The sequence below is a fragment of the Mytilus trossulus genome, chromosome 8 (genome assembly GCF_036588685.1).
Source record: "Mytilus trossulus isolate FHL-02 chromosome 8, PNRI_Mtr1.1.1.hap1, whole genome shotgun sequence".
NCBI classification, from domain to species: Eukaryota; Metazoa; Mollusca; class Bivalvia; order Mytilida; family Mytilidae; genus Mytilus; species Mytilus trossulus.
In genome coordinates this window covers 3872132-3897811 of record NC_086380.1, presented here as the reverse complement: position 1 = coordinate 3897811, position 25680 = coordinate 3872132, and the positions used below count along the sequence as shown (strand labels likewise).

Sequence of the window (25680 nt, the reverse complement as noted above, 5' to 3'; positions counted from 1 at the left end):
TATATAAATGAACACAATACATCATACAAAAATAACAACAAAAGAACAAACATTATATACATATAAGTATCTATCATGCAGTTTATAAATTGGGGCCGGACCGACGGTACCCAGATCGATCTGGGACGGGTCGACTCCGGTCGGATCCACATGAAAGCAGTTTAAGTCAGACTCGTGCAGAGCTATAAAATTTTATCACTTTTGATTGGCTGAATGAGACACACCTCCACAGGAATTTAAAAAAGTCCATACATCTGTATCTTTATTTTTTTCTTCGATTTGACGTCCAGTGGAGAGAAAAGCAACGAGACACTTCTCTAACTTAAAATACGGACATACAAATACAAACAGTAGGCGTAATTATTATTAACAAAAATAATAAGTATTGTTTTATGCTAATCTAAATTCTTGCCCACGTGCTGAGTTCGTGACCTTGACCCACGACTCATTCATCACAACAACACAACAAAACGGTGTGATAACATGGCAAATGTTTTAAAACTTATCCGGAAGAGAAATTTACTTTTGATCAGCCATTCGAGAAAGCATCCATTATATTCTGTACAAACATTTCCTAAATCTACATTAGGAGCTGAAATCAAGGATGCCGAAAGTTTATCTAAGCTGAACGACAATGAGGAAAAACAACACAAACTTGATCTGACGTTTGGAAATGCCGAAGAGGCTTTTCGCAGCAAAAAGACATCAGAACTTGTTCGGGCACTATTTGTATTCAATCTGTGTTCGGTTGAATTTTTGGTAAAAAACAATACCGAGGTAAGAGCACTGTATTAATTGTCAGTATACACACTTGCATGTTTATGTAATCCTGAATGCTGAAGCAGTGAAGGAGAAAAGGCATGACCCTCAATAAACCATGACCCTCAATAAACCTCCAACATGCAAACTACTACTAAAACTTCCAACATTTGTTTATGAAATAATTCATTTGGCTAAGATTTTTCATGCATGGGTTAGACCTATCTGCTCATTATTCACAACAATCAAGCAAGATGTTAAATATCTGCACAAAGGGGCTAAGGAGGGTGGGGGTGTTCTGTCTTTTTGTGGGAAACTTTTGGTTGATTATATACATGTAGTGAATTACTGAAGGGCATGCCACTAAGCCAGTCTAAGGTAAAGAGTGTCCCCTTTTTACAAAAAGTTCAAGACCCACCACTGAATTCAAGCCCTATAAAATATTTCTATTCCAATAGAACAAAGACAGCAATTCAAAGCCCCATCAATGAAGGTTATTTTATTAACAATTAACCCTAAAACATAGGACATGTGGTATGAATGTCAATGAGACAACCATGACAACTCTCCTCAACTGTCAAGAGACCTAACTGTTACAGAAATTAACAACTCTAGGTGACTGTACAGCTTCAACAATGAGCAAAGCCCATAATACATAGTCAGCTTTAAAACGCCCGAAAGTTCATCATCTCAATAATACCTAAGCTTCAATTCTCATTTAAAAAGTTCCTTCTTTTTAATTGTTTACATGACAATCATCTTTGGACTACTGTACGTGCATGTAAATTCAGAAATTATAACCTGCATTTATTATTTAAATGCAATTTTAATTTTTATGATTTTGAGAAAAATCCTGTATAATTCATATAAAATATTCAAAAATGTGAGTGTAAATTATTGAGGAGGTTACAACTCTGTGACATTTTTTGCAATATAAATAAAAATGTAGCAATAATTTCTGAATTTACAGTATTTTATTTAAATCCTTCTATTAACAACATGATAATTCTTGCCTAACCAAACTTATCTTTAAAACAACATAACATAATACATACATTTTTACTTAATTCTCAAAGGAAATGACAGCATTAACTAAAGGTCATAATTCAGCTTATTAATTAATATTTAACCTATTATTCAAGACAAAATCTTGAATGAAAACTGAGTGAATTACATCAAAAATATAAATCCTTAATTTTAGATATAAAACCAGTATTTGACAAGATTTTGAAATAAAATAAAACCTGTCACAAATAATTCTAATTATTAATTTTTAAAAAAAATCACAGAATTTTAAACAATAAAAATAATTGGAATATCTAAATTATCTTTAACATTAAACATAAAAATAATATCAATTTGTCAAAGGGAAATAATTATCATAAAATATTACAAGTAAAAAGTCATTTATGTCTTAATATAAATGAGGTAATTTGGATAAGTATGATAATGGTTTTAAAGTTAGTATTGGATTATTCACATTGTCTTATGCAAGATATTAAATATTTTTTTATAGTTAAGCTCTAGGATGTTCAAACAAGGAATCTTAATTATAAACTTTTAATAGTGGACAATCTAATTATAGAGTAAAAAACTTATTATAATTTTACAAACTTAGCATATATATACCTATACATGTAAGACAGAGGATTAACCCTATATCCTTGATATGTCCATCTGTCTAGACTCATGCACATGCATGTGTTTTTGCTTTGACAAAGGCATGAAGCTATTAGCTACATTCCGTATTCAAGCCATTTTGAAATTATTGCTTATCATGTAGCTATTACATGTAGGTCAGAGACCGCAATTGTGGTCTCTTGATTTTCATTGTTCAGGAATATAGTCCCTAGTGTTGACAGTGGGTTACTTGCAATGTTTTATACCCCTTCCAAATTTCTTTCCATGTTATATACCCCTTCCAAATTTAGTTCTCCATGTTTTATGCCTCAAATTGCAAGTTGGGGGATGAAATTACACTGTAATTCGAGTACGATGCATTTCCGTCAAAAACTCTGGTATTAGTGAACGTCATTTGTACGTTTGGGGGCGTTGTCACTTCCATTCCAATGTTGAGCGAGTGGTTGGAAAACAATAAATCTATATTGTACGAATTACACAAAAATGTATATGGCAAATTGAATTCTCAAAATTGACAATCAGCACTGCTGTCATTAAGGAATTGTCATTTAAAGTAACTTACTACAGAACAACCATAATGTTTCTTGTTTATCCTGCACAATGACGATCACTAAGACCCTTGATGAACGTATATAGTGCAGGGATACAGTTGGGCACCATTATCTGGTGAATGACGTCATACAGGGGCGCATAATTGGTTTTTTTTCGGTGACGGATAAACTCGAAAGTTGTCTATTGAGAATATGGCATGAAAATGCCATAAAAAACTTAGTGTGATTAGAAATTTATCCATAATGTATTTTCAATTACAGATTTTGAAATGGAGTCGGAGGTTGCTAGGAAAGACTTTATTTACAACACTAATGAAAGGAACATTTTATGGCCATTTTGTGGCAGGAGAAGATCAGATTGCCATTAGGCCTCTTGTTTCAAGAAATCAACAGTTTGGTGTGAAGTCTATACTTGATTACAGTGTAGAGGAAGATCTTTCATCAAAACAGGCCAAAGAGGCAGAGGCAAAGTAGGTTAATAGATATGTTTCATAATTTTGGGAAAGGATTGCATGAAATACACCCCATACCATACGGTACTGACTTGATATTGAAATCTTCTCCGATTTACCACTACCTTTGATAGTTTAATTAAAATAGTGCATTGAGGTGATCATTTTTAAGATCCTATCCAGTCAAACCAAGCATTTTTTAATGATAAATTATAATAAGGAGTTTATTAGTATATGATGTATTCTTGAATTACTGTACTTTCCATGTTAAAGTAAAACATGGAATATAAATCTGTTATTAAAATGGAATTAACTACAATGTAAAATCATGAACAAAGTAAGATAACTCAAATATGTCAGGTATGGAGGTCAAACTGTTGTTGTACAAGGGCCAAATTATACCCTCTACTTGGATATACATTGTAAGTGCACAGTATAGAACCACATCAAATATATTTACAAGACAAACAAGAAAAAATCCAGATAAAAGCATAGGCGAAGATAAAACTGACAGATTTTTTTTTTTGCAAAGGCATACACCATGATGCTGATTTACCAACTTAAAATCTTCAACAACCACAAAGATTGAAAAAGAACTTTCAGTCAACTCTTTCTCAGAATTCCAACCAATATATGGACACCTTCAAATTCAACTTCCAACCAAACACAATTTCAAATTGAAACCTTCTACCTCTGGATAACATCATCAATTGTTCACAAATTGTCAAGGGATCCCTTGAAGTCACAAGTTAGTTATTATTCTAGACACACACACTGTAGTGTTTCCAAGCATGTGACATCACATTTAATCAAGTTCAAGGATCATGAAAGTATTTTATCAGTATTGTATGCTTGTGTAAGAACTTGTTTAAATTCTGGCACAAGATGTTGTATTCATGTAATCATGATACCAAAATGGTTTCCCACACTTTTTACAAATGCTATATATACATTCCTATCCTTTCCCAAGGCAAGATATAAAGATGTGAGTATTTGTGGGAATTACCTTTATTCAAATGCTGTCTTAATTGGTAGCAGTTACATGTGTAATTTCACTTTTGTTACATACACTGTAATTGAATTAAAATACTAATTCTAATGCAACAACGTTTGTAACGTTCATTTTGATTGGATAACGTCACTTTCTTACATGGCATCAATTGACAATTGATGCTATGGGACCTACGCGCAAGCGCAGACGTCATATGACAGATTTAAAATACATGTTTTAACGTTGTTTTCTGTCAGTTTCATTAGAATGGAGATAACAATATTGTATTTTAAGCTCCGACGGCATCAATTGGGGATTTGATGGTCGCAAATACCCGTTTACTGTCTCCCCTAACGCGTCGCCAGTAAACTTAATTTGCGACCATCAAATCCCCAATTGATGCCGTCGGAGCTTAAAATACAATACAGTTATCTCCTAAGTGACTTAATTAACATTGCCATACCTTACTTCATGTATTTACCCAGTAATACCAATAGTGACCTCTACATGTGTAATAATTTAAAAATTTATCTTGGACTTTATTCTCATAAAACTACCGTACATGTCAAAGTTACAGAGAAAATTAATATTTACAATATATCTATGTACAAACGTGCACATGTGTAAACAAACTAACTTAACTTGGACTAATACTCTGAAGGGACATTTTAAGTAAGTACATCTACTGGTATTCAGCAATAATAAAAAAAATTTCAGTGTCCCAGAGTTACTAATTTGAACATATTACTTTTGATATACAGTATTTTGTAAATGATTTGTGAAAGAAGAATTATCAACAATTAATAACATGTATTGTTATGCCGCTGAATTACCAATGAGGACAGGAAGTGTTTCCCTTGACTGTCCTTCCATGTGTTCAATTTTTGTGTACGCATTCAAATGTAAGTTTGACTCATGCAAAAATCAGTGTACTTCCTAAAATTGATATATCTAAAGAAATTGCATCAATACTGAGAAATATTTCCTCTATTTGGCAATCCAAATAAACTATAATAGCAGGAAAAACACAGCAAATGTTGTAAATGAGATCAGAAAAAAGGTCTGACTGGCAACATAATTCCATGTGTTCGTAGATAGTATATGTTTTTGTGTCCTGTTAAATTGTTCCTTTTAAAAGTTTTGGATTCTCATAAATTCTATGTATACCTTTTGGACTAGTTTGAATCTCAGTCTATTTCTGTAATTTATTCTTACATACTTTTGATTTTTTAACCCTGTATGCGTACATTGCCTATGTAAATTTTAAAATTGTTTGTATGCACATTGAACGACAAATTTATGTGACGTATATAATTTTTCTGACGTCAGACACTCAAATCAATCCATGTGTTCGTAGATGTTTTTGTGTCCTGTTAAATTGTTCCTTTTAAAATTGTTATACGATGATGACTGATGTACCCATATTTTGACTATTTTATTAATTGTGACTGTTTATTTAACGCATCATGTAAATGTAGGGGAATTTGATGAGACTGTTATTAAAGTGAGAGGGTTAGCGCTATAGAACCAGGTTTAATCCACCATTTTCTACATTTGAAAATGCCTGTACCAAGTCAGGAATATGACAGTTCTTGTCCATTTGTTTTTGATGCGTTTTGTTTTTTGATTTTGCCGTGTGATTATGGACTTTCCAAATTGATTTTCCTCTGAGTTTAGTATTTTTGTGATTTTACTTTTTGCTGGATCGCAGCACTATCAGTGCTTTGATTGCATATTTTTCATAAATAACACAGTTTTAATATAGTGAATAAAATCCTAAAAAAATGTCTAGCTAGATTGTAGCTACAAATTGGCTGGATTACAGCATTAACGGTGCTTTGATTACTTATTTGTCATGAATAACATAGTTTTAATTTTGTGTAACGATGATATGAAATGCACCAGTGCTCAAGGAATAGTGCATGAATATTATATAAGATATAGTTCATTTAGTACATGTACATAAAATCCTCAATTTAATGCTTGATAGACTCATATTTTCACAGTCAGTGATTGTTCATTCACAAATGACATTTGCAAAATTCAACTTTGTAGTTTCTATACCGGCCTTTTTTTTTCCAAAGTTTTTGTACCTTTGTCAGACCTCCATAACAGAAATTTGGCAATGGTCATATTTGTTATATATCTAGGCTTAAACAACATGAAATTTTCAGTCAATGATTGTTCATTCAGAAGTTTGTAATTTTTTTTATTTAAAATGTTTATTTTGGTGGTATAATATTAAATTTGATGAACTGACTACTAAATAAGTATGACATTGTAATGGGTAGAAATAGACTGCATTTTTCGTGATAATTTATAAATTAAAAAATCCAAAATCATTCTCAAAATTTAACTTTGTAGTTTCTTTACCAGGTTTTTTTTTCAAAGTTTTTGTACCTTTGTCAGACCTCCATAACAGAAATTTGGCAATGGTCCTATTTGTTATATATCTAGGCTTAAACAACATGAAATTTTCTATATAAGTTAAAAATTTATAAATATAAATATAATAACACATAGCTGAGAGGGTGATAAAGGCTTAGAAATGTCTTTGAAACTTGTGAATATCCAAGAATAACCCTTTTTGACGATTCCAATCTCGAAGGCAGTCTCAGTTAAGATCTACCTGTTTCTCTTTATCATAAGAACAACAATTTTTGTATAGTTGCTTGTGCAATGTCTTTTCATTTTCAGAGCAATAGCAGTTTTCTAGAATGCATGGCCAACATTAAGTTGGTTAATTGAATAGCTTACACCAAATAAATAATAAAATTGAGAATGGGAATGGAGAATGTGTCAAAGAGACAATTACCCGACCATACAAAAAAACAACAACAGCAGAAGGTCACCAACAGGTCTTCAATGTAGCGAGAAATTCCTTCACCCGGAGCCGTCCTTCAGCTGACCCCTAAACAAATATATACTAGTTCAGTGATAATGAACGCCATAACAATTTCCAAATTGTACACAAGAAACTAAAATTAAAATGATACAAGACTAACAAAGAACAGAGGCTCCTGACTTGGGACAGGCACAAAATGCGGCGGAATTAAACATGTTTGTGAGATCTCAACCCTCCGCTATACCTCTAGCCATAGCCTATTTTGATTTTACTTTCTCTTTTCAGGGGTTGTGTTCCAGAAAATCAGCCACCTCTAGAAGAATTGGGTAAGTTTGAAATTGTTCAAACGAAAATTAAAAAGGATACAGATAGAGTATGCAATACAAAAAGTTTAGACAAAAATACTGGCAGATAAACATGTATTAAATACAGATCAAAGCCACCAATAAGATCATTTATTTTATTAAAAAGATTTGTTTATGTACCCTTAATTACTTGCCATATGTAAAAATACACTACAATTTTATTTTTACATTTATTTAATTTATGTGTTTTGGTCAGAGACATATAAATACAGAGATTGGCAACTTATCGTTATGGCTATTAACCAGCGGTCAACTTCACGCGTGTGCACGAGATTTCTCGAGAGTAGAAAATTCGCCAACTATCCGCCATATTGATTATTTACAAACAGCTTTAACGTACAGAAAACAACCAAATTATAATAAAATACAATCTATATCAACACAATTCAGTTAAGAATAACTTTAAATTTATATAGAGGCATAGTTTATCTGTAATTTTAAGCTTTCTTTAGTAATATTTAATAAAATTATAGGCAAATTTATATCCCGATTCAAGAAGCCCAAATTTTAGATTCAGTACTCGATAAGGCTCCCGACTTTTGGAACAAAAATAAATAAAACTAAGCAATATTTCGAGGTTGTGCTTGTTTAAACAATGACATATAAGGTTTATAAAATGGTTTCTTCTATTATATTTGGACAAGGATAATCCTGAATAAAAAGAGCGTTGGATAACAAAACTACTTGAATGGTCTAAAATGGCTTCTCGAGGTCGCTATTTAGCACAATTTCGTCCTACAGAATTCTCATTCTGAATGAAATGTCACCTTAAAACATTGTTTATATATATAGCATTCTTGATATCTTACATTGTGACAAATACATTATGTCTATTCAAAATATATAAATCATGGTTCTTTTACTCCTGTCCCTTTTTATTCACCTTTGATTTTACACATCTGCTATTTCTTAAAAGATCCCGGATTTATATCAGGTATGCTAAATTACTAAACACATGCTAATGTTCTTGTTGTTAAGCTCAACTGATTCAGATTTTAATGTTGGTAATTAAAAATCTTGATCATGGCAATAAAACTGTTTATAATTTGACACCTGCATGTATTAATAATTAAGTAAACATCCTGTAAGGTACATGAAGTAAAGATCAAACATGTTTGGTTATAAGTCACTATAGCTGTATGATTCTTCCACTTGTAATTAAACCCTTGGACATGCAGAAATGTCACCTGTTGTTAACAAATTGATGAAGTCTTTCTAGATTAATTATTAACATCATAAACAAGGTAGTGTGAACCCCTGGTGTTAAAACTTGAAAATTTTTATCACAGTGTAAAGTAGCCCAACATATCTTGTCAAGTTGTTATGCATTATAAATGTATATTTATTTATTTTTTTGAAGAAGGAAATATCTTTTTGCAATTGCAGAAACATATATGCACCACGAAGCCATTTAAATTAAGTACCATTTAGCCACTTTGACATTTTTTTTTCATAACAACTATTCAATCTTGGCGGAATTGATGATTCTTAAAGTTTTTCTTAGGGAAGTATTACAAAATTAACATAGCATGCATGGACAGGACCTTTAATACTTTTAAAGGACATGTACTTTTGCATATTCTTTTTTTTTTAACAAATCGGTCCTTGGCAAAAGGATGAAGAAAAAAAAAACATTTTCGCCTAAATTACCTTCCAATTGTTTTCCATGTTGGCTTGAAGTGTGTCCATGGAACCCAGAGATAGATTTCAGAATCTTATCACAGTCAGGACATTTGTAATCATCAGTAGCAGTATAATCTGCACTTAAGCTCTTGTCAATTTCCTTGACCTTTTTTTTTTTGGGGGGGGGGGGGTTGCACACCTGTCGCTTGAACAAAGTCGTCGTCACTATAATCTACAATTGGGTCAGTGTCTTTGTCTTCCCCTAACAATATATCTAAATCTAAATCGTCGTCCCATGATAAAAAATCTGTCTTGGAGATCGCGAATTTCATATCACAACAACCACCAAGTATCAATTTTAATATAGATATTTATATTGAGATGAAAGTTAATTTTAAAAGGGAAAATTTCGCTTGCTGACATCTTCGACATTACAGTTATTTCCTGTAAAGGTAATAATTTTCCACATACACACCTAATCAAGGGACCCCCTAATTAACAGACCGATTAATGCTACATGTTAACAGAGTCATTATTATTCAACTGCGAATTTGTTTACAATACAAGATTTTAATTCTGAAAGTCTTTGTCCTGGTCCTTTATACAAAGAAAAACAACAGGGTGTTCCGAGTGATTATTATCGGTTGTCTAGACTACCGCTAATCTCGTTATCATATGATTAGAGGATGCTGGGTACGAGTTTACACGCGTGAAGTCAGCGAGATTTCCAAGTCGCTAATCTCTTTAGTATACATGTCTCTGGTTTTGGTATATATATTGAGAAATACTGTGGATTCATTTATTTTCCTGGATTTTTTTTGAATGAGAGAAAACTGATGCATATTCCTGTATATTTGATTTCATGGTTTTATAATAACTACAGTCAACATTTAAGCCTGTAAAAAAACGTTATTCATTAAACACCTGTACACACAAAATCCACAAAGATTGGTATCCAACAAATAATGAATCCACAGTATAGGCTGTAACTAGGCAATTTGTGTATTTACTATTATACATTGTATTGCACAGTTAAAACATATATATTGTATAAGAATTCCTGACATTCAAGGAAAAGCTGAAAAATGTAAGTAATAATGATAACTCTATATATATATGGATTCATTAACATTCTTTGGGTACTAATTTTCTTGGAATTCGTGGGTACATGGGGAATATAGGTTTATATAGTATAAACTATTTGTGTCTAAATAGCTCAGATTAAGTAGGTGTTATATAACTTACTTGCTCGAATGTGTACATGTTATGTTTCATTTTCAGTTATTGTGCTTAATAACTTTTTTATGCTAAAAAATAGGGAGGGGAATTTTCCATCCCCACCCCTAAATTCAAAGTAATCTCCTACATTATTGCATCTTAATTTATTTTAAAATATTTAAAAGTATTAACGGGGTAGACCTTGGTTGAGGGAGACAACTCTTTAAGTCAGTTATGCATTTGTAAAAGTCAAGTTTCATCAATGTATTTTAAGCATTTACCTGGAACAGATTGGAAATAATTCATGTAACCTTGAAGCTTAGAATATATTTCTGAAAATGGTTGACACAAACGTACTGATGATTTTAAGAGTTATTTCCCTTAACCAAGGTCTACCTCCTTAAATGAAGTAGAAAAAAATAAATTTAAAACAAAGTCTTTAAGTCCCACGATTGCTTTTCCAATCAGATATCATCATGTCATTGTAGATTTATGACTGACCTAACCTAATAACTTGACTTTGTCGACAAGTTGGTCACTGATTTAAAAGTGAAGATCTGCAAAGATTTATAACTGATAAAAAATATCAATTCTGAATTTTCATCAAGCACAGAACATAAAAATCATTCATTATCACAATACATTATATATATATATATATAGATTGTTTGTCCATCTTCCTGACTTCCATATCCATGTACATGTTTTACAGAAAAATACCTATAAAAATTGTTTTTCAAAGGTCATAAAAAGGAGCATCCACAACGTAAGTCTGAGGCACCTGCAATTCATCATAATAAATATTTTCTCTATCTTCCTAATATACCCAACATGAAGTAATTCTATCACATATTGTCATACTGCTATCACTTGGTGTTGATAACAGGAACATATTTCTATGATATATCACCAAAATATGCTCTATACTGTAACTAACAGCAGACTTTTTACATTTTGTGTGACCTAAAATACAGAAGTTGTGACCTTTGAAATTAATTCTAACAATAAAACTTTTCATGGTGTTATTTTTTTTATATATAATTATGGTAATTTATATTATATTTAAGACAATTCAGTCAAATATTGTCTATCCTGCTACTTTAATCATAGTAACATGATAGAAGTTTCAGTCAATTATTGTCTATTCTGTAACTTTCACCATAGTAACAGGATAGCAGTAACCATAGTAACAGGATAGCAGTAACTGTAGTAACAGGATAGAAGTTTCAGTCAATTATTGTCTATTCTGTAACTTTCACCATAGTAACAGGATAGCAGTAACTGTAGTAACAGGATAGAAGTTTCAGTCAATTATTGTCTATTCTGTAACTTTCACCATAGTAACAGGATAGCAGTAACCATAGTAACAGGATAGCAGTAACCATAGTAACAGGATAGCAGTAACTGTAGTAACAGGATAGAAGTTTCAGTCAATTTTTGTCTATTCTGTAACTTTCACCATAGTAACAGGATAGCAGTAACCATAGTAACAGGATAGCAGTAACCATAGTAACAGGATAGAAGTTTCAGTCAAATATTGTCTATCCTACCACTTTCACCATAGTTACAGGATAGTAAAATTTCTATATCCCTAAATACTGTTGTGAAATAACCATCATTCCCATTTTGTGCAGTGATAATGGTTTTCTTCCGTGGTTTTGGTTTCCAACATGTAACTGCACTTTTTATTACTACATTTGTATTATATTACTTTCATAAATAGATTAGTCGGTAACAACTAAGACCTGATTGAAGGGTGCACACTTATATTTTTTTTAACTCTATTTCTTAATTTATCTATTTTTCTGCACTGGAATTTTAGAAACATGCCGAGTAGGCAATTTTTTGGGAGCTTAGCAGCTTTGTGCTTATAAAAAAAAAAGTTAAAATTTTTTACCAATTCTAAATTTACTTCCTCTGTTCTTTCAAATGACTCTTTATTTAGCCATATATATTCCTAATAAAATGAAGCGTAAGTATTTTATCATTTTGCACTATGATGACTTGACTGCATTTTTTCCACAGCCGTTGGTCAATATTTCTGACCAGTTGAACAGTAATACCAACAAAGATTTTAGATCATGCTTATTTATGGTGTATAGTAACATATATCTTACAAATTTGCAATTACAGTGACTTACAACAGCATTGTTCTTTAAAAATAAATATTTGGGAATAGTTGCACCGAAAAGTCTAATTTTATTCTATAGCAACCAAAATTTGTAGAACAAACACAAATTCTATCACATTATCTACAACTGACATTTTCAGAAAATTTATCTCTTGATCTCTCTCGAAAGAGCAAGTTTGAAGAATTCCAGCTCTTTGGGAATTTTAATTTTCGGTTCAGCTTTTCCCCATTTTGTTTTAACTTAACTGAAATTAAAGTGAATGCTGATTTAACAAACATTTTCAGATTTATATAAATTGCTGAACATTTAACTGTATATTTTCAGACCCAGAACAACAGAGATTTGCTGCACATGAAGAGTTTTTAGATAGACGTGAGAATGTCGTCAGTGCCAGGACCTATTTCTATGACGATGAGGCCAAGTGTGATGAGAACATGAACATATTCCTTCAATGTGTTGATGCTGTATCAGGTAATTGTTAAGTTTATAGAGGTGTTTTGGGCATTGACCATGTTAGGTAACATAAGTTATGCCTTGTAGTTGGGCTTTGTTATTACTTTTTATATAAATATTTTCATGCCCTTCCTAGCTATATATATAGGGGCATTATGGTTTTCAGTCAGTCCTGCTTCTGGTAAAAGTTTTTAGTCCAGGTAGTCTTTGATGAAGTTGAAGTTGAAGTCATATCAACTTGATACTTAGTACACATGTTCCATATGATAAAATCTTTTTTGGATGCTGTTTTTGTTGCTGTGTTAAAGACCCATTGGTGGACTTCAACTGTTATCTGCTCTTTGGTTGGGTTGAAATGTTCCCAATTTTCATCTTAGTTTTACTACTCATTAACAATCTCTTGAAAGAAATTTGTAAAGGTTTGCTATATAATCAAGAAAAATTAATATTATCTGCCTGTCCTAGGAATGTGAAAGTTTACAGATGTAGTAGATAGTTTCACCTTTGTATTATTGCCTATGTCTTCTTTGTATTATTAGATATTATTATTTTTTACATTGCTTTTAACTGAAGTTTCCACTTAACCTTAGTTACTGCAATCAATAAGATTAATGGAAATAGAGAAAAGATGTTCAGACATTGATTCAAAAAAGGTTTTTATTGACATTGATTTTGTGTCCATCATAGGATACGCCAGTACAATTGATTATCATTATGATCAGTACACTATTAGTACAATTGCATGCCAAAGTCTTGCTAATATTTTATAAGGAGATATTTTTTCAGCTAGACATTTTCTATTTCTTTCAAGCTATGATCAAACAAGCATCATTTCTTAATCTGATATAGATGAGCAATTCTTCAAGACAAGTTTTGTAGTTCTGTATTATAAAAGAGAATAATTTAAAGTGTAACAACAGCCTGTGTTGCTTTTGCTAGATATAAAATTGTTTCATTTGGATCTTAAAAAAACAAGATGTAGTATGATTGTCAATGATACAACTCTCCACAAGAGACCAAATGACACAGAAATGAACTGCTACAGATCACTGTACAACCTTCAACAATGAACAAACCCATGCTGCATAGTCAGCTATAAAAGGCTCAGAAATGACAAATGTAAAACAATTCAAACGATAAAATTAATAGCCTCATTTATGTACCAAAAAAATGAACGAAATACAAGTTTGGGGTCAAGATAGTTTTTGATGAAGTTAATAAGTCCAATAAACTTGAAACGTAGTACACATGTTCCCTAGGATATGATCTTTCTAATTTTAATGCCATATTACAGTTTTCACCCAAATTTCATGGTCCACTGAACATGGAAAATGAGACTGTGAGTGGGACATCAATGCACTTTGGACGCATCCTTTTTACCTCATTGGTCAATTTTTCAATATATATATAGATTGGAAATATTTATTGTTTAATCATATTTCATGTAGATCGGAAGTTTTAATAAATATGTTTTTTGAAAGATCTTGCATTTCTTTTTTTTCTTAAAAAAGGTCTATTTGACTGTTCAATTGGGACTTCCATCTAAGGTACCATATCACCAAAATAATATTACAGTCAAAATGTCCTAATTTAGGGCATTTGTTTATAGTAAAAATTAACAAGTCTCATTTGAGGGGTAAAAGGACCATTTTGGTTTGGATTCCAGATTGAGCCATTAGATTAAGGGGAATTCATGATCAGCCTGTTAATTAAATCATCAGGAATTTGGGATTTAATTATATTGTGAAGCAGGAATGGACACATTATGTTCACAGGAATTCTAGATTTGGTATTTAATTTCTCAGGTATTTGGAATGAGACCCCTCCCCTTTTCCCCTCTTAGTTGTAAAATATTGTAAAGGAATAAGCTACAGCCAATTAATCTGGTGTTCAAAATTAGGTAAAATAAAAGTACTTGTTGAATAGTTTAAATGTTGGTGACATACATTTTGCCCTGTGTACATTACATTTGATAAACAAAATTGAATGTATTATTTATTCTAATGCAATTTGGATGTAACAATTTTTTTCATTGGCTAAAAGTTGCTGTCAAATCCACAGTTAACCAGGCGTAACTAAGGAGAGACCCGCCATTTTGAATTGATGAATCAACAAATGTTCGATTACTACTATTTAATCGAAAATAAGACAACACCTACCTCAAATTCGCCTTTTTAATGTAATATTATCTGAATTTGAAGCGTACAGGTAACGTAATAACCTCCAGTTTGTAAGTTTTCATTTGTATGACGTCGTATTTAGCCATAACGGCTTTGTACCAAAATCATTCATATAGTTTCACAGATTTTTTTTTATTTGAAAAATTTAGACATTTTTTCAAGTTTTATCGTATTTTTCCTTTTTGTAATGCATTAGAATTGGAATAACAGTACTGTAGTTGAAGAGTTGCCACCATCAATTTTGATTTGACAGTCGCAATTTTCTGTTTTAATGTCTCTGCTATGCGTTTCCAGTAAAACTGCATTTGCGACCGTCAAATCTTCAATTGACAGTCAGGCAACTACAGTACTGTTATTCCTTAATTTGAATAAAAGTGCATGTATTGTTTTGAAAAAAATAGACACTGACAAAAATGAAATATGATACTGCTACAACTTTAAAAGATAAAGTCTTGCATGTTTTATATATACACATTATAAAAAATTAGGTATGTTAATATTTTAATAAATAGACTTGTGTTTTTCAGGTTCAACTAAAAGTACGGGATTTGTTGCCATCAAACTTACCGCCTTGGGAAGACCACAATTCTTGGTAAACTTATTTTATTGTCATGGATCATACATAAGCAATATTGTTTATGAAATGATCCAAACTTTATATGTGACACCTTTCAGAAATCAAAATTACAATACATAACTTTTTTTTCACATCTTCACAAAGAATAGAAAATACTCTTATGAAATAAAGGATGTACTAAGGTTAATTTACGTTAATAAAACAAAGCAATTTTGATAAATCTACATTAAAAGTACACAAAGGAAAAGGAAGCTAAGAGATTGCAACCAATGCACAGTGTGATATTTCATGTCAGTATATTATGTTATAAATTAATAGATTAAATGTTATTTCTACAGCTTCAGTTATCAGAATTATTGGTTATAACTAGAAAACTTTTTGAGAAGTTCGCTGGAGAAGGAGATATACTTTTAAAGAAGTTCCGTCAGGAAGAGTTCCAGAAAACATTAGATGTGATGGGTGTACCAATATCTAGGGACCAGACAAAAAGATGGTTCTCTATACTAGATATATCCCAAGACGGGTAAGTCAGGGGCTCTAGGAGGGGATGAATTTGGGAAAAAATAAAACATTTTTTCTAGGATATTGAAAAAATTATCATTAATTCCTGAGACCTGATAGGGTGAATCCCAAGTTTCTTCATAAATAAAAGCTTAATTCTGATATCTTGGAAAGGTCGTTTGCCCCTCTTTTGGGACAAACAATGTTTAAAATTCAATTTCAGAATTTTCAAAAAAAACTTCAAAACAGTCCTGAATAACAGTGGTTTTTATAATTTTGATTTCTGTTGACAAATATTTCAGGTAGAATTGGAACTTTATGATTTTGACTTTTTACCCAATTCGTCCAATAGTTATAAATTAACATGTTGCATAAACTATTCTTGTGATTATCTATAAATGGAAGAAAATTTTAGTAAATGGTTTATTTTAAAGTTATATTAAATTTTTTCGCACCTTTTCCATAATTTATTGTCCTAGGTGTAATTTATATAAAACTCTATTTTTCAGTGAAGTAGACTTATGGGACTGGGATAATCTGCTAGAAGAAAACCTACAATTGTGTAAATTACTGATCGTCCCTAATAAAGAGGTAAATTACCTAACAATTTTGTAAATTACTGATCGTCCCTTATAAAGAGGTTAGTTACCTGACAATTGTGATAATTACTGATCTTCCCTAATAAAGAGGTTAGTCACCTATTATTGTTACTGATGCAGATCACTTCCGACAGAATCTAAAGGACGTATCTTTCTGTTGATAATGGCTAGAAGAGGAAGAATGAATATTAAATTTGAAATTATCCAACTCACCTTTAATAAGAATAGTTCCAGAGATGTATTTGCATATCAACAGGAATTTATTATTAAATTTAATTGCATGGAGTTATGCCCCTTTAAACTTTTAAATTTTTGATTTTTTTTTCATATTTATCCACAAAAAACGATATTACAAAACTAAATGAAACAAAACTTAATTATTTCAGACAGGAATACCAGAACAAATGATGGAAGGTTTAACAGAAGAAGAAGATGAACAGTTGAAAAACATGTTGAAAAGATTAAATACTATAGTGGAGGTAACTCAGACATGTATAGTTATATTGTTCTTACTGTTTCAATCAATTCAATTCATTACCAATATGTAAACAAAATTTGAGATGTGGTATGATTGCAACTATACACAAGAGTTCAATGAAGTAGTTGTAAGCATATGCATTAGTTCTGGATATGATAAGTAGTTTTTGTAAAACCAAAATGTCTGTTGGACATTTTGAGCAATCTTAAGGTCACATTGATGATCATTTATTTGTGGGAACCCTTCTTTTTGTTTGCCACCATGTTTGCCCACTTACGTGCTCCATTCATTCAGGATAATAGAGAGGAAGATATGTTGTGTGTTTAAAAATATGAAGATGTGGTATGATTGCTAATGTATCAGCTCTCTTTCAGAGAACAAATGACATAGAAGGTAAGCAACTACAAGTCACTGTACATCCTTCAAAGATGAGCAAAACTCATACACAAAGCAAGCTATAAAAGGCCAAAAATAACAAATGTAAAACAATTGAAACGAGAATTTTGTAGACTTATATTTGTATCAAACAAAACAATATGATATACAGCAATAATTGACAACCACTAAATTACAGCCTCCTTACTAGTGACAGGCACATACAGAATGTAGTGGGGTTTTACATGGGCAACGAATGCTTGGCCATATAGGCATTTTATTTAAATAAGTCTACAGTTCTAAGATACATGTAGGAATTGTCTTGTGAATTTATTGAATTGTAAAATTTATGACTCACATTTTGTTTACAGTATGCAAAAGAAAAAGATGTAAGAGTTATGGTTGATGCTGAACAAACCTATTTCCAGCCAGCTATAAGTCGTATAGTTATAGAAATGATGAGAAAATTTAACAAGGATAAAGCTATAGTCTTCAATACATATCAGACCTATTTAAAGGTATTATTGTATGCTCTTACCATTAAGATACTAGGGAAAACCATGTAAATCAGCCTGGTCTTTGGTTCTTTTAAAATCAAACGGTTAACCTTTTTTCGTGTGTCTGAACTTATTCATGAATTTTTTGGTTCTCAAGTGCATGATAATGCTTTACCAATTGACAAATGGATTTCTTTACAAATGAACTGTTTCTCATAATAATACTTTTATTGTTGTTCAATTGTTTGAGAGACTATTTTCTATCTGACCGTTTAGAATTTAATCATATATTTGATTAAAAAAAGGAGGTACAATTGCAAGCATGACAGTTGCAAACATTCAACTTTTAAAGGATGAATTAAATTGGGGCTTGATCATAATAGTCTCCTGTTAGGTGTTATTCAAATAAATGACAATGGAAAACTAGAAGTTAAAAAAAATACATTCAGTAGAGAAAAGCTGACTTTCCAGCGCTCCCATGCTTTGATTTAAGTATATCTCTATTGAATTTAATGTAATAACACTGTCTTGATCTTGATTGTATATGATGTCCTGACATTGGACATTAATACATTATAAATTATAAATGTATTAATGTTCAATGTCAGGACATCATATAATTATGTGTGTGTGAAGGTTAATAACTGACAACTTGGAACCAATTAAAATTTCTGTGAATAGCTTAGCTGGTTCTTTTATGAATTGCTTCTTTGTAATGATACCCAGAGGATGTATGTTCCAATCTTTAATCAAGTTTCGGGACAGAAGTTGAAAACTTAAAAGTATAAGTCTTGTGTATTGTAAAGTTTTCTGACTAAGTTTTATTTCTTAGTCCAGAAGACAGGCAGTAATGTAGCATTTTATCAAATTGCTTTCTTTTAATTTGGTTGAAATCTTTCTGTTATTTCCTATATCAAATACAAAATTAAGAATTGAAATAGGGAATAAGTCAAAGAGACAACAACCCAACCAAAGGGCAAATAACAGCTGAAGGCCACCAATTGGTCTTCAATACAACCAGAAGATCTGGCACCCAGTGGTGGGTGGGCCTTTACTGGTCCCTAAATAAAAATGGTAGCTTATGGAAATATGTAGCATCTTCATATAATATTTTCCTTTTACTTTATAGGCTTCATTGACCAATTTAAAAGTAGATTTAGATTTATCAAGGAGAGAAAATTTTCAATTTGGAGCCAAACTGGTTAGAGGAGCGTATATGGAACAGGTACAGTCTACAATCTTGTTTCTATACTCAAATTTAATAGGGAAAAATACAAGGGAAAAATTAATACAAGTAACTTTTAAATGAATGAGTACCATAGTGGAATAGAATAAATCCATAAAAGAAGATTTATAATTTAAATTTTATTTTTTGTTATTTTTCATAGTTTATTATATTAATTGATTGGTGGTTAATGCTACTTTCAGCCTTGTTAAAACAATGGTAGACATTTATCTCTTACAACCAATTTGTTGACATATTAACATATTTTGATAGGAGAGAGAAAGAGCTGCCTCTGTTGGTTATGAAGATCCTATAAATGCTGATTACAATGCTACAACAGATATGTATCATGCCTGTCTAGAGGAAGTCTTCTATCAGATAAATCAAAGACCGTTGGGACAAATAGCTGTAATGGTGGCCAGTCATAATGAAGATACGGTTAGATTTGCTGTAGAAGGGTATGTATATATAGGCCATTTTGTGATCTAAAACTTTAACCTTTGAACCACTGAAATCAAATGTGTAGGTATTCATTCTTCCAATCTAGGGTAAAAATCTCTCTCTTATCATGTAAATAATAAAAATGACAAAATATAAAGATTTATAAGATTGCTAACCAGTCCACTCTCCAAAAGAGACCAAATGACTTAGAAATTAACAACTAAAGGTGACTGTGCAGCCTTTAACAATGAGCAAAATCCATACCTATTCAGTTGATCGATTTAACACTACTTTCATCTGTATTTGCTATTTCATGGCCGTCAGGTTTATTGATGGATACCCTAAGAGAACTACTGACCTTTGTTAGGAGAACTGACAATTCTTGTCAATGAAACTTGAAGTACAAAACATCTGCCTTGTTTGTGTTCTAACTCACAACCTCAGTGTTTACAGGCTAGTAATACAAAAAAGTAATTAAAAAAATACCGAACTCTAAGGAAAATTCAAAATGGAAAGTAGTATAAACTCTTAGACCACTCTGCCACCGAGGCTACTCTCATTCCAATGATGTTTGTGTTCTGATTTGTTTTTTCTAATGTATGATATTTGTTTTGTAGAATGGATAGACATGATATTAAGAAATCTGATCGACTAATCTGTTTTGGGCAGCTGTTGGGCATGTGTGATCAAATCAGCTTTCCACTCGGTTAGTATTTTATATGATTCATAGTTTTAACAGTACATGTTATGTGTTAACATGGTATTAGGTAAATATCATTGATAGGGGGATACCCTGAATTTAATATTAAACGAAATACAAATTCTTAGTAAGTAGATGACGACCATGATATAAGGCACCTTTGAAATTGAAAATGCTTGAACCATGAAAATTGATTGCAACTAAAGTAATTAATCCAAAACTGATAGTTACTGTGGATGAATCTTTTTTTTTCATAGATATTAATTTTTGTTGATGGATGAAAAATAGTATTTTCATGGTTATTTGATTTCAAGGTTTTGCCAAAGTCTGCAAACAAGCCAATAGATAAAATTTGCACTTTATTCAAATTATATATTCAAGGTTAACCTATACCGATGAACAATTGGTATCCTTCAAAAACTAATATAAATGTTAAACTGTTGATTCAGCATTATTCTCTGGATTTTAATTTTGGTCTAGTACACCTGAACCACGAAATTGATTGTGCTACAAATAAAAAAAAAGTCTTTTTACCATGTTTTACCATCAATCTAGAACAACAATTTACTTTTTAATGGTGTAACATGTATAAATTGAGATTGGAGGTATATGTCAATGAGATATCAACCCAACATTAGATAAAACAATTGATTTGGAGGTCAATATATAGTAGTTGGAGGTCAATATATAGTAGTTGGAGGTCAATATATAGTAGTTGGAGGTCAATCTATAGTTTTGTACAACAGAGAATACATCCCTTTAAAGTGTATATAGGAAAAGGTAAAAAAAATCCATTTGTTAGATTTACCTAGCACATCAATATACAAATGTACCAAGTATACCAAATAGTGGCAACATAATATTTTTTCCATGATAAAATATTGCAAATTTCACACATGTATTTGTTCATTAAGAAAAAAGAGTTGACTAAAAGACAAGTTTAGCAGCACTTCATATTTTAAAAAAAAAAAAACTTGTCCACTGCCATAATATTCCTTCTTCAAGATTGACCATATGATGTTGAAATACTTCAAGCAGCAAAACAATTTGAAGATGTGAGAATAACATCAGAAAAACAGTAATTTTATGGCACTCAATAAACATCTCCAGATTGCAGTAATTTTCATTTCCTTTCTCTTTCTTTATCTTTTGCTAAATGAGCTAAAAGCATTTGCTATAAGTAATATATCATGTAAACATTCTATTTTTGTTATGGATAGGTCAAGCAGGCTATTCTGTGTACAAATATGTCCCCTATGGTCCTGTAGAAGAAGTCCTGCCATATTTGTCTCGCAGAGCAATGGAAAATAAAGGAATTCTTAAAAAAGTCCAGAAAGAAAAATCTCTATTGTGGAAAGAACTAAAAAGAAGAGTAAAAGCAGGTCAATTGAGATACAACCCATTAGAGAACTCTACTGTTGGATGAACGAATATTAGGAATTTGGAACTCATTAAACCGAATTGATTTCTACGGAGCATATATATACTGTGTATTACAGATATTTTAATGTACTATTTATTTGCACAACCAAACTGATGACCTATCAAAATTTGTATTAACAATTTACATAACTTAATTTTAATACTGCAGATTCATTTATTTTCGTGGGTACCTATTTTCATGGATTCAGAAAAACTTACATGTATGTGGATACTTGATTTCAGGGTTTTGCTGAAGTCTGCATACAAATGCAAGCTTATAGAAAGTATGTTATTCTTTGACATTTAATTTCATCTAAGGTTCACCTGTACCAATGAAATCCATGAAAATTGGTATCCAACAAAATAGAAATTAATCGGCAGTAAGCAGCTAACAAGTCAAAACTGAATCTCGTAGAATACTCAGATGATAATGTTGTAAAAATGTCTGTGATATTTTTATTTTTTATCTGTTTAACTGTTTATGTAGAGTGTTTATTTTTGTACACTCAATGAAAACCTTAAAATGTGGATTATCCAAAAACAAAAGAACCACCTTTTGCAAGTAATCTCTATAACCAGGTTTAAGAGTAGACAGGCTTCATTGATTTGGATTTTTTGTTTCTAAGGAAATGAAAATCAATTCACTGATTGTTAAATACTGGTGTCTTATTTTTTTGTAACATGTAGTTTAAAATAAAATATGAAGCTTTAATAAGACATCATATATGCATTTAAGTTCATTGTAAGATTTATTTATTGTGTAAACATTTATAACAGTAAATTCTGTAGTCAGAATATTGTAAATGTTTTTATCCATCAACTATGAAAATGTTTTTTCAACAATTCTAGTACCTAGTGCCTGCCAAAAAGATGTCTTTGGTCATTTATAAACAAACACTCTTATTTAAGACTGTTTTCCCTGTTTAAACCATGTAAATATTTTATAATCCCCACATAGGTGCATTATGTTTTATCAGTTTGTGCGTTCATTCTTCTATTTATCCCTCTTCTGGTTAAAGTTTTTAGTCAAGATAGTTTTTGATGAAGTTGAAGTCCAATCAACTTAAAAACTTAGTACACATGTTTCCTAGATATGATCTTTCTGATTTTAATGCAAAATTCTTACCTGCCAACTTTTCAAAATGCCCATGGGGGTTTTGCGTGCAAGATGGCTGTCATAGTCCTAAAAAACCTTCAAGGGGGTCTTTAAATACATTTTAATGTTGTTTTTTGGCCGCTTCATACTTTTATTAGCCTTAAGTCTCTAAATGTAATTGTTTTGTTTAAAATTGTGGACAAAATTGCTGTTTCAAAATTTCCATTTGGGAGCCTCCATGGGGGAAAATTCCCCGCAAATAGTGACAGTTGGCAGGTATGAAAATTAGAGTTTTCACAGTCCACTGAACATGGAAAATGATAGTGCGAGTGAGGCATCTGTGTACCATATGCATGGACACGTTATTGATTTAATATAATGTGATTTACCGATTTACAAGCTTGAAGTTAGCAGAAAGATATTATTTTTAGGCTCTATTTGTACGGGCATGTAATTCATTTTCTCAAATAACTTCAATTTTATCTTAAAGTATCTGCAGGGTAAAGATATATCTTGCCAGGAATGTATGCTGTAGATTATATTAGTCCTTAACATTTGTCTGTTGTCATTTTAGGGTAATTAAAGATGGGATCTTTGATTTGAGTCTTTGCCCCAATTTTGTGTAAAGCGAAAAAGACCATTTCAAGAATACTCATTCATTTACACATTTGTTTCTGTTTACAAATTTGTTTCTGTTTCCACATTGTATATTATAGCATATTAAATTTCATATTTTATCTACTATAAATTCAGAAATTATTGCATGTATTTATTATGACAATTTTTTAAGAAAAGACCAAAAATTTTGATTATTGTTTGTGATCTCATGAAAATCTGCTTACAGATAAATGCATCAGATATCAGAATACTAGTTCTCATTTTTGGGATAATCACTGAGTCACTTTATTTGGACTAATAAAAACCTCACAATAATTTCTGAATTTGCAATATTTTATGTTTTTGTAAAGTAAGAGTTATTTCCCTTTTTGCAAGTGTAACTTGAATTTGTTATATATCAAATAAACAGTAATTTTTTAAAGGAAATGACTCAAATTTGAATCGTCATTGATGCTTGAAAAGTTTTAATTTTGTATAGTTCACAAGATTAATTCTACATGCAAATACTTCTACTCCCTTAAAAAGAAGAAATCTTATATCAAGAACATTTTGAATCTCAAGTGTTTCCCTTAACTCTGATAATTTGCAATCTTCAAAGCTTTCAATACACATTTTACAAATATTATGAAATTTCTCTTCTATGCCCCTGGTGAAACACCTAATTATTTGTAATTTTCTTTTATCCTTTTACATTGAATCTCAAAACCAAGCTCATAGATATTTCCTAGTTTTGCACATTTTATTTATTTATTAAATATCCAAGATACTGCTGTAGTCATATGAAAATTACCAATCTATAACAATTCTGTATTTTCAACAGCTGTAGTGACCATCAGTAATATCAGTTGTGTATTTTTTTCTTTGTGGTGACCATCTATAACATTTATTTTGTATTTTTACTTTGTAATTTAAATGTTTATTTATGAATCTCATTATCTGAAACTGTTTTACATCTTCTGTTAGTATTGATTAAAATACATGTATTAATTTGTAAGGCTTCATTGTTATTATTGTGTTGAAATGACTGTCACAGAATGCAAAACTTAAGTATGATAATGCATTAGCCACATCTTGAACTATTTACTGTAAATTCTGAAATTATTGTGTGCATTTACTGAGATTTTGAAGAAGGAGCAATGTTCGGGAGTTCAAATACAGCTATGCAATTTAATGAAAAGCTACATACAGGTACATATACATGTATTCGATAACAGAATAAGACTTTCTGTTATTGCATTGGTCAATTAGTCACTATAGTCTTTCAAAAATGGCTAAAATATGTTGCCATGCAAATTTAAAATTTGCAGATCTTTTTCAAATTTATCTGAAAGTCTAATATGGTGAACAAGGTCTAACACCAGAAACATGACATTGACCTCTTTTATATAGTCATTTCACTTTTAAATGGAGTTTCTTGAGGACCAAGTTATTTGAACTTTCAGAGTTCCTTTATTTAACACATACTATGACTGCTAAAATGTAACAATATATCTTTCTTCTTGACAATTAAGACAAATTAGATTTGAAAAATTGGTAGCTGTGACCTCCATTTTACATTCCTTATTTATAATTCTTTACAAGTCCTTCTGTGTTCATTTGATGTTTCAGAATTCTTTGTTCATAATATTTATACAATGAGATGGAATGTTTTACATTTTCTGTTTTATTATTTTTTAAGTGGTTTTATTTATTAATGCAGATGTTCTTTTTGCAAGCATACCCATGGCTTTTAGCTGATCTGTCCTTTGGTTAGATATATGCTATTTATTTATTCTAATTAAAAGATTTTTTTTACAATTATGACACATCAGAATCAAAGAGAATGTAACACATTTAAAGTAGCACATGTTCATTTTCCACCTTATTATGTAGTCAACAAAGGAGAAATTATGATAAGGCTTGAAATTAGATCAACCATTCAAGTGTTACAAAAATATCAAG

The 25680-nt window shown here is 31.0% G+C and overlaps 1 protein-coding gene across 2 annotated transcripts; it reads left to right on the top strand.

Annotated features, from left to right (window-relative positions):
* Positions 1-398: 398 nt before the first annotated feature.
* On the top strand, positions 399-25680 carry LOC134728141 (proline dehydrogenase 1, mitochondrial-like). 2 transcript variants are annotated; one of them, XM_063592608.1, is made up of 14 exons: positions 399-777; positions 3213-3421; positions 7525-7565; positions 11188-11211; positions 12902-13048; positions 15738-15802; positions 16126-16310; positions 16798-16879; positions 17274-17366; positions 18112-18258; positions 19367-19462; positions 19736-19920; positions 20521-20609; positions 21824-25680. In XM_063592608.1, exons 1-14 carry the CDS (start codon positions 484-486, stop codon positions 22027-22029), a joined length of 1863 nt encoding a protein of 620 aa, XP_063448678.1. In that variant the 5' UTR covers positions 399-483; the 3' UTR covers positions 22030-25680. The 2 variants fall into 2 exon arrangements, with proteins under 2 accessions (XP_063448678.1, XP_063448679.1); XM_063592609.1 differs by lacking the exon at positions 11188-11211 and having other exon boundaries at positions 401-777.

What these genes read in the sequence shown, in the direction of transcription:
- LOC134728141 (XM_063592608.1), top strand. Translation starts at nt 484, where the DNA reads ATGGCAAATGTTTTAAAACTTATCCGGAAGAGAAATTTACTTTTGATC. An exon ending in TAAAAAGGAGCATCCACAAC is followed by an intron (nt 11,212 to 12,901) that starts GTAAGTCTGAGG and finishes GTATATTTTCAG; the next exon opens with ACCCAGAACAACAGAGATTT. An exon ending in TGGGAAGACCACAATTCTTG is followed by an intron (nt 15,803 to 16,125) that starts GTAAACTTATTT and finishes TTATTTCTACAG; the next exon opens with CTTCAGTTATCAGAATTATT.